At 35.8% G+C, this 10,000-nt stretch overlaps 1 protein-coding gene across 1 annotated transcript in view; it reads right to left on the reverse strand.

Annotated features, from left to right (window-relative positions):
* Positions 1–10,000, reverse strand: part of cacna2d3a (calcium channel, voltage-dependent, alpha 2/delta subunit 3a) — a 452,439-nt gene that overhangs the window by 204,585 nt on the left and 237,854 nt on the right. The window contains exon 7 of the mRNA XM_065006038.1: positions 5,365–5,496. Within this exon, the coding sequence (XP_064862110.1) occupies positions 5,365–5,496 (132 nt within the window). The remainder of the gene's footprint in view (positions 1–5,364; positions 5,497–10,000) is intronic.

The raw sequence follows: 10,000 nt of genomic DNA on the forward strand, positions 1-10,000 counted from the left end.
CATATAGTAACATACACATTCTAACATACATATAGTAACATACACATTCTAACATACATATAGTAACATACATATAGTAACATACATATAGTAACATACACATTCTAATATACATATAGTAACATACACATTCTAACACACATATAGTAACATACACATTCTAACATACATATAGTAACATACATATAGTAACATACATATAGTAACATACATATAGTAACATACACATTCTAACATACATATAGTAACATACATATAGTAACATACATATAGTAACATACACATTCTAACATACATATAGTAACATACACATTCTAACATACATATAGTAACATACACATTCTAACATACATATAGTAACATACATATAGTAACATACATATAGTAACATACACATTCTAACATACATATAGTATCATACATATAGTAACATACACATTCTAACATACATATAGTAACATACATATAGTAACATACACATTCTAACATACATACAGTAACATACACATTCTAACATACATATAGTAACATACACATTCTAACATACATATAGTAACATACACATTCTAACATACATATAGTAACATACATATAGTAACATACATATAGTAACATACATATAGTAACATACATATAGTACCATACATATAGTAACATACACATAGTAACATACATATAGTAACATACATATAGTAACATACACATTCTAACATACATATAGTAACATACATATAGTAACATACACATTCTAACATACATATAGTAACATACATATAGTAACATACATATAGTAACATACATATAGTAACATACATATAGTAACATACACATTCTAACATACATATAGTAACATACATATAGTAACATACATATAGTAACATACACATTCTAACATACATATAGTAACATACATATAGTAACATACATATAGTAACAAACACATTCTAACATACATATAGTAACATACATATAGTAACATACATATAGTAACATACATATAGTAACATACACATTCTAACATACATATAGTAACATACATATAGTAACATACACATTCTAACATACATATAGTAACATACATATAGTACCATACATATAGTAACATACATATAGTACCATACATATAGTAACATACACATTCTAACATACATATAGTAACATACATATAGTAACATACATATAGTACCATACATATAGTAACATACATATAGTAACATACATATAGTAACATACACATTCTAACATACATATAGTAACATACATATAGTACCATACATATAGTAACATACACATTCTAACATACATATAGTAACATACACATAGTAACATACATATAGTACCATACATATAGTAACATACACAGAGTAACATACATATAGTACCATACATATAGTAACATACACAGAGTAACATACATATAGTAACATACATATAGTAACATACACATAGTAACATACACATTCTAACATACATATAGTAACATACACATAGTAACATTCATATAGTAACATTCATATAGTAACATACATATAGTAACATACACATAGTAACATTCATATAGTAACATACATATAGTAACATACATATAGTAACATACACATTCTAACATACATATAGTAACATACACATTCTAACATACATATAGTAACATACATATAGTAAGATACATATAGTAACATACATATAGTAACATACACATAGTAACATACACATTCTAACATACATATAGTAACATACATATAGTAACATACATATAGTAACATACACATTCTAACATACATATAGTAACATACACATAGTAACATACACATTCTAACATACATATAGTAACATACATATAGTAACATACATATAGTAACATACATAGAGTAACATACATATAGTAACATACACATTCTAACATACATATAGTAACATACATATAGTAACATACATATAGTAACATACACATTCTAACATACATATAGTAACATACATATAGTACCATACATATAGTAACATACACATTCTAACATACATATAGTAACATACATATAGTAACATACATATAGTAACATACACATTCTAACATACATATAGTAACATACATATAGTAACATACATATAGTAACATACATAGTAACATACATATAGTAACATACACATTCTAACATACATATAGTAACATACATATAGTAACATACATATAGTAACATACATATAGTAACATACACATTCTAACATACATATAGTAACATACATATAGTAACATACATATAGTACCATACATATAGTACCATACATATAGTACCATACATATAGTAACATACACATTCTAACATACATATAGTAACATACATATAGTAACATACATATAGTAACATACACATTCTAACATACATATAGTAACATACATATAGTAACATACATATAGTAACATACACATTCTAACATACACATTCTAACATACATATAGTAACATACATATAGTAACATACATATAGTAACATACATATAGTAACATACATATAGTAACATATATATAGTAACATACACATTCTAACATACATATAGTAACATACATATAGTAACATACACATTCTAACATACATATAGTAACATACATATAGTAACATACATATAGTAACATATATATAGTAACATACACATTCTACCATACATATAGTAACATACATATAGTAACATACATATAGTAACATACATATAGTAACATACATATAGTAACATACATATAGTAACATACATATAGTACCATACATATAGTAACATACATATAGTAACATACATTAAGTAACATACACATAGTAACATACACATTCTAACATAAATATAGTAACATACATATAGTAACATACATATAGTAACATAAACATTCTAACATACATATAGTAACATACACATTCTAACATACATATAGTAACATACACATTCTAACATACATATAGTACCATACATATAGTACCATACATATAGTAACATACATATAGTAACATACATATAGTAACATACACATTCTAACATACATATAGTAACATACATATAGTAACATACACATTCTAACATACATATAGTAACATACACATTCTAACATACATATAGTAACATACACATTCTAACATACATATAGTAACATACACATTCTAACATACACATAGTAACATACACATTCTAACATACATATAGTAACATACATATAGTAACATACACATTCTAACATACATATAGTACCATACATATAGTACCATACATATAGTAACATACATATAGTAACATACATATAGTAACATACACATTCTAACATACATATAGTAACATACATATAGTAACATACACATTCTAACATACATATAGTAACATACACATTCTAACATACACATAGTAACATACACATTCTAACATACATATAGTAACATACATATAGTAACATACACATTCTAACATACATATAGTAACATACACATTCTAACATACATATAGTAACATACACATTCTAACATACATATAGTAACATACATATAGTAACATACACATAGTAACATTCATATAGTAACATACATATAGTAACATACATATAGTAACATACATATAGTAACATACATATAGTAACATACATATAGTAACATACACATTCTAACATACATATAGTAACATACATATAGTAACATACATATAGTAACATACACATTCTAACATACATATAGTAACATACATATAGTAACATACATATAGTAACATACATATAGTAACATACATATAGTAACATACACATTCTAACATACATATAGTAACATACATATAGTAACATACACATTCTAACATACATATAGTAACATACATATAGTAACATACACATTCTAACATACATATAGTAACATACATATAGTAACATACATATAGTAACATACATATAGTAACATACACATTCTAACATACATATAGTAACATACATATAGTAACATACATATAGTAACATACATATAGTAACATACATATAGTAACATACATATAGTAACATAAACATTCTAACATACATATAGTAACATACATATAGTAACATACATATAGTAACATATATTTCTCCTCTCTTTATCACCACTCCAACTTCTTCTCCTCTCATCTCTTCTTCTCCTCTCATCTCTTCTTCTCATCTCTTTATCACCACTCCCCCTTTTCTCCTCTCCTCTCCTCTCCCCTCCTCTCCTCTCCTCTTCACTCTTCTTCTCCTCTCCTCTCTTCTTCTCCTCTCTTTATCACCATTCCCCCTTCTTCTCCTCTCTTCTCTTCTTCTCCTCTCATCTCTTCTTCTCCTCTCTTTATCACCACTCCCCTTCTTCTCCTCTCATCTCTTCTTCTCCTCTCTTTATCTCCACTCCCCTTTTTCTCCTCTCCTCTCCTCTCCTCTCCTCTCCTCTCCTCTCCTCTCCTCTCTTCTTCACCTCTCATCTCTTCTTCTCTCATCTCTTCTTCTCCTCTCTTTATCACCCTCCCCCTTCTCCTCTCCTCTCTGTTTCTCCTCTCCTCTCCTCTCCCCTCCTCTCTCCTCTCCTTTCATCTCCTCTCCTCTCCTCTCTTCTTCTCCTCTCATCTCTTCTTCTCCTCTCTTTATCACCACTCCTCCCTCTCATCTCCTCTCCTCTCCTCTCTCCTCTCCTTTCATCTCCTCTCCTCTCTTCTTCTCCTCTCATCTCTTCTTCTCCTCTCATCTCTTCTTCTCCTCTCTTTATCACCACTCCCCCTTCTCCTCTCCTCTCTGTTTCTCCTCTCTTACTCTCCCCTCCCCTCTGCTTCCTTCTCTCTTCTTCTCCTCTAGCTTTTCTACCTTTTCTTCTTTCCTCTTTTCCTCTCATGTCTTCACTTTTCCTCCTCCACACCTTCTCTCCTCCTTTCCCCCTCTCCCCTCCTCTCTCCCCTCCTCTTATCCTCTCTCCTCTCCTCCTCCTCCAGTCTCCATCTGTCACTCCGTTTGACTAAACGTTCCCTGTTTGTCCCTCACTCTGCCTGAGGGAGACAGCTCTGGCCAAGCTAATTACAAACACACACATGGACACACACACACACACACACACACACACACACACACACACACACACACACACACACACACACACACACACACACACACACACACACACGAGTATACATTGCTTGTTTGCGTGTGTGCATACTGCATATGTGTGGACATACTTGGGTATGTGCTTGTGTACATGTTTGTGTGCGTGTGTTTGTGTGTGCACGTACCCACACAAAAACACACGCTTGCATGCACACACACACACACGCTCTCTCTCTCTCTCTCTCTCTCTCTCTCTCTCTCTCTCTCTCTCTCTCTCTCTCACACACACACTCTCTCTCACTCTCACTCACCTGGGTACTGCCTGAAGAAGCCCTTGGCACTGCCAAAGTACTGCCATATGAGGGATGGGTCCCTCTCAAAGTTATCCACAAACACTTTATTCAAGGCTTCAGACCAGTAAACTCCATTTACTATAGCTGAGTCTGAGAGAGAGGAGGAGAGGAGAGGAGAGGAGAGAAGAGAGTAATGGAGTTAGTAACTCCTATCAGTTCATGAACAGGATTCTGAATGATTGAATGAGCCCATTCAGCATATCGTTTATAAAACTGCATCAAATAATGTTTTGTAGCAGAATGTGTACTGTTTTGAATTTGACCATAATTCCTAAAAGCTGAATCTAAAGTCAAATATGAGACAATAGACAGACAATTCAGAAAGACATGATAGATAATATGAGATAAGAGAACACAACATGATAGAGAAAAAGGATAGAAAAGATGAGATAGAGCAGGGTGGGGGAGAGAGATAGAAGCAGAGATAGATAGAAGCAAAGAGAGAGAGATAGGGGCAGAGAGAGATAGAAGCAGAGATAGATAGAAGCAAAGAGAGAGATAGGGGCAGAGAGAGATAGAGGCAGAGAGATAGAGGCAGAGAGACAGATGGAGGCAGAGAGAGAGATAGGGGCAGAGAGAGAGATGGGGTAGAGAGAGCGATAGGCAGAGATAGATAGAGATAGAGGCAGAGAGAGATAGAAGCAGAGAGAGAGAGAGAGAGAGAGTTAGGGGCAGAGATAGAGATGGAGGCAGAGAGAGAGAGAGATAGGGGCAGAGAGAGAGATAGAGGCAGAGGCAGAGAGAGATAGAAGCAGAGAGAGATAGAAGCAGAGATAGATAGAAGCAAAGAGAGAGATAGGGGCAGAGAGAGAGATGGAGGCAGAGAGAGAGAGATAGAGGTAGAGATAGATAGAGGCAGAGAGAGAGAGATAGACATGTACTGTATGTACAGTGGGGCAAAAAAGTATTTAGTCAGCCACCAATTGTGCAAGTTCTCCCACTTAAAAATATGAAAGAGGCCTGTAATTTTCATCATAGGTACACTTCAACTATGACAGACAAAATGAGGAAAAACAATCCAGAAAACCACATTGTAGGATTTTTTATGAATTTATTTGCAAATTATGGTGGAAAATAAGTAGAGAGAGAGAGAGAGAGAGAGGCAGAGAGAGAGAGAGAGAGAGAGAGAAATAGAGAGAGAGAGGCAGAGAGAGACACAGATTATTTTATTTCACTTTTGTTTATTATCTACTTGCTTTATCAATGTTAACATATGTTTCCCAAATTGAAATTGAATTGATAGAGATAGAGGCAGAGATAGATAGAGATAGAGGCAGACTGATACATAGACAGGAATAGTGTTTGTGGGTATCAGTGTGAGTGTGTGTGAGGTGTGTGTGTGTGTGTGTGTGTGTGTGTGTGTGTGTGTGTGTGTGTGTGTGTGTGTGTGTGTGTGTGTGTGTGTGTGTGTGTGTGTGTGTGTGTGTGTGTGTGTGTGTGTGTGTGTGTGTGTGTGTGTGTGTGTGTGTGTGTGTGTGTGTGTGTGTGTGTGTGTGTGTGTGTGTGTGCGCGCGTGTACCCCTCTCTCCTTGCTGATACTGAAATGTGATGAAGCACATCCACCTTAGATTACTAAAACCTCTTTTCAATTTGCAGGCTGAGGGAGTCTTGGAGGTGATTTGCCAGTGGAGCCCTATCGGCTAGACAGACAGCATTATCACCTCTACCTAGTATCAGACCTGGGAGGGAGGAAGGCATGGAGGGAGAGAGAGAGAGAGAAAATATATATATATATATATATATATATATATATATATATATATATATATATAAATATATATATATATATAGAGAGAGAGAGAGAGACAGAGAGAGACAGAGAGAGAGAGAGAGAGAGAGAGAGAGAGTGAGTGAGAGAGAGAAAGAGAGAGAGAGAGACAGAGAGAGACAGAGAGAGAGAGAGAGAGAGACAGAGAGAGAGACAGAGAGAGACATAGAGAGAGAGAGAGAGAGAGAGAGAGAGAGAGAGAGAGAGTGAGAGTGAGAGAGAAAGAGAGAGAGAGAGGTGGGGGGCACACAGAGGGCACACCTAAGCGATAATGCCCAAGATATTATGATTTTACCATGACACAGACTGATCAGGTGAATCCACTTCAATCAGTGTAGATGAAGGGGAAGAGCCAGGTTAAAGTAGGAGTTTTAAGCCTTGAGACCATTGAGACATGGATGGTGTATGTGTGTATGTGTGCCATTCAGAGCCTTTGAACGGGGTATGGTAGTAGGTTCCTTCCAGTGTAAAATACATACTACCATATATATATATATATATATATATATATATATATATATATATATATATATATATATATATATATATATATCCTCTAACGACACACTTGTGGCAACTAAAACACACCGTTGTACCAGACATCCAGAAAGCCTGGATGTCGCCCGAGAGGAGTTTCCACAGCATCCCAGTCACTTCTGGTGTACATTAACGTCTATTAGAATCTAATCATATCCACATGAGAGGAAGAGGGGAATTTACCCCTTCCTCCCTCTAAACTTCCATTTCCATTTAAATTCATCTCCACTAATACACTCTAATCAGAGGAGCTTGAACGAAATGGATTAGATTAGACAGAGCGAGAGAGAGAGAGATAGAGACAGAGAGAGAGAGAGAGACAGAGAGAGCGAGAGAGAGAGAGAGAGAGAGAGACAGAGAGAGAGAGAGAGAGAGAGAGAGAGAGAGAGAGAGAGAGAGAGAGAGAGAGAGAGGGGGAGAGAGAGAGGGAGAGAGACAGAGAGAGACAGAGAGAGAGAGAGAGAGAGAGAGAGAGAGAGAGAGAGAGAGAGGGGGAGAGAGAGAGGGAGAGAGACAGAGAGAGACAGAGAGAGAGAGAGAGAGAGAGATTGACACAAACGCAGAACAACGACAAATTCATGAGAAGTTGAATGGATTAGAAAAAGCTATAAAGGACCATCAAAATCCATTGGTCTCCCCAATAACTGACCAGGAGCTCTATAAGAAACTTCAGGCTCTGAAATGTATAAAAGCATGCGGACCTGATGGCATCCTAAATGAGATACTCCAACTTGGTAGTGCAACATTTCAATTGGCTATATTAAAACTGTTAGATTTGATCCTGAGTGTAGGTTATTTCCCTGACATCTGGAATCGAGGACTCATAACCCCAATCTTTAAGAACGGAGACAAATTTGACTCTAACAATTACAGAGGCCTTTGTGTGAACAGTAACCTGGGGAAGGTTTTCTGTAGTATTATAAATGTAAGAGTTCTCAACTTCCTTAATAAGCACAATGTCTTGAGTAAAAGCCCAATTGGATATATACCAAAACATCACACAACTGATCATATTTACACCCTACACACCCTGATAGATAAACATGTCCACCAAAATAATACCAAAATATACGCTTGCTTTATTGACTTCCAAAAAGCATTTGATTCTATTTTGCATTCAGCACTGTTCTACAAAGTTATCGAAAGTGGTGTAGGGGGTAAAACATATGACATAATTAAATCAATATATACTGGCAATACGTGCAGCATTTAAATTGGCAAGAAAATAACAGAATTCTTTAACCAGGGGTGCGGCCTTCGTCAGGGTTGCAATCTGAGCCCTGCACTCTTCAATATTTACATCTACGAATTGGCCACTACTCTACAAAAATCCTCAACGCCTGGTGTTAGTCTCCACACTTCAGAGCTTAAATACCTACTCTTCGCAGATGACCTATGCCTGCTGTCACCCACAGCACATGGCCTACAGCAGAGCCTGGACCTGCTAGAGCAGTACTGTCAGACCTGGGCCCTGGCAGTAAACCCCAAAAAGACTCAAATAATGATTTTCCAGAGAAAATCCAGATCTCAGGGAATTAGACCAAAGTTCTCAATTGGTACAACATATATAGAGTACTGCACACACTACAATTACTTAGGTTTAAAAATATAGAGTACTGCACACACTACAATTACTTAGGTTTAAAAATAAGCTCAACTGGACACCTTAATGAGGCAGTGAATGAACTGAGAGAAAATGCACGCAGGGCATTCTACACCATTAAAAAACAAATTCAATTGAAATACCTATTAAAATTTGGCTAAAACTAATTGAACGTGTCATTGAACCAATTGCACTTTATGGCAGTGAGGTGTGGGGTCCACTTTATGGCAGTGAGGTGTGGGGTCCACTTTATGGCAGTGAGGTGTGGGGTCCACTTTATGGCAGTGAGGTGTGGGGTCCACTTTATGGCAGTGAGGTGTGGGGTCCACTTTATGGCAGTGAGGTGTGGGGTCCACTTTATGGCAGTGAGGTGTGGGGTCCACTTTATGACAGTGAGGTGTGGGGTCCACTTTATGGCAGTGAGATGTGGGGTCCACTTTATGGCAGTGAGGTGTGGGGTCCACTTTATGGCAGTGAGGTGTGGGGTCCACTTTATGGCAGTAAGGTGTGGGGTCCACTTTATGGCAGTGAGGTGTGGGGTCCACTTTATGGCAGTGAAGTGTGGGGTCCACTTTATGGCAGTGAGGTGTGGGGTCCACTTGCAAAACAAGATTTCATCCAATGGGACAAACACCCCATTGAAACCCTGCATGCAGAGTTCTGTAAGATTCTCCTACATGTCCAGA

The sequence above is a fragment of the Oncorhynchus nerka genome, linkage group LG20, assembly GCF_034236695.1.
Source record: "Oncorhynchus nerka isolate Pitt River linkage group LG20, Oner_Uvic_2.0, whole genome shotgun sequence".
Lineage (NCBI taxonomy): Eukaryota > Metazoa > Chordata > Actinopteri > Salmoniformes > Salmonidae > Oncorhynchus > Oncorhynchus nerka.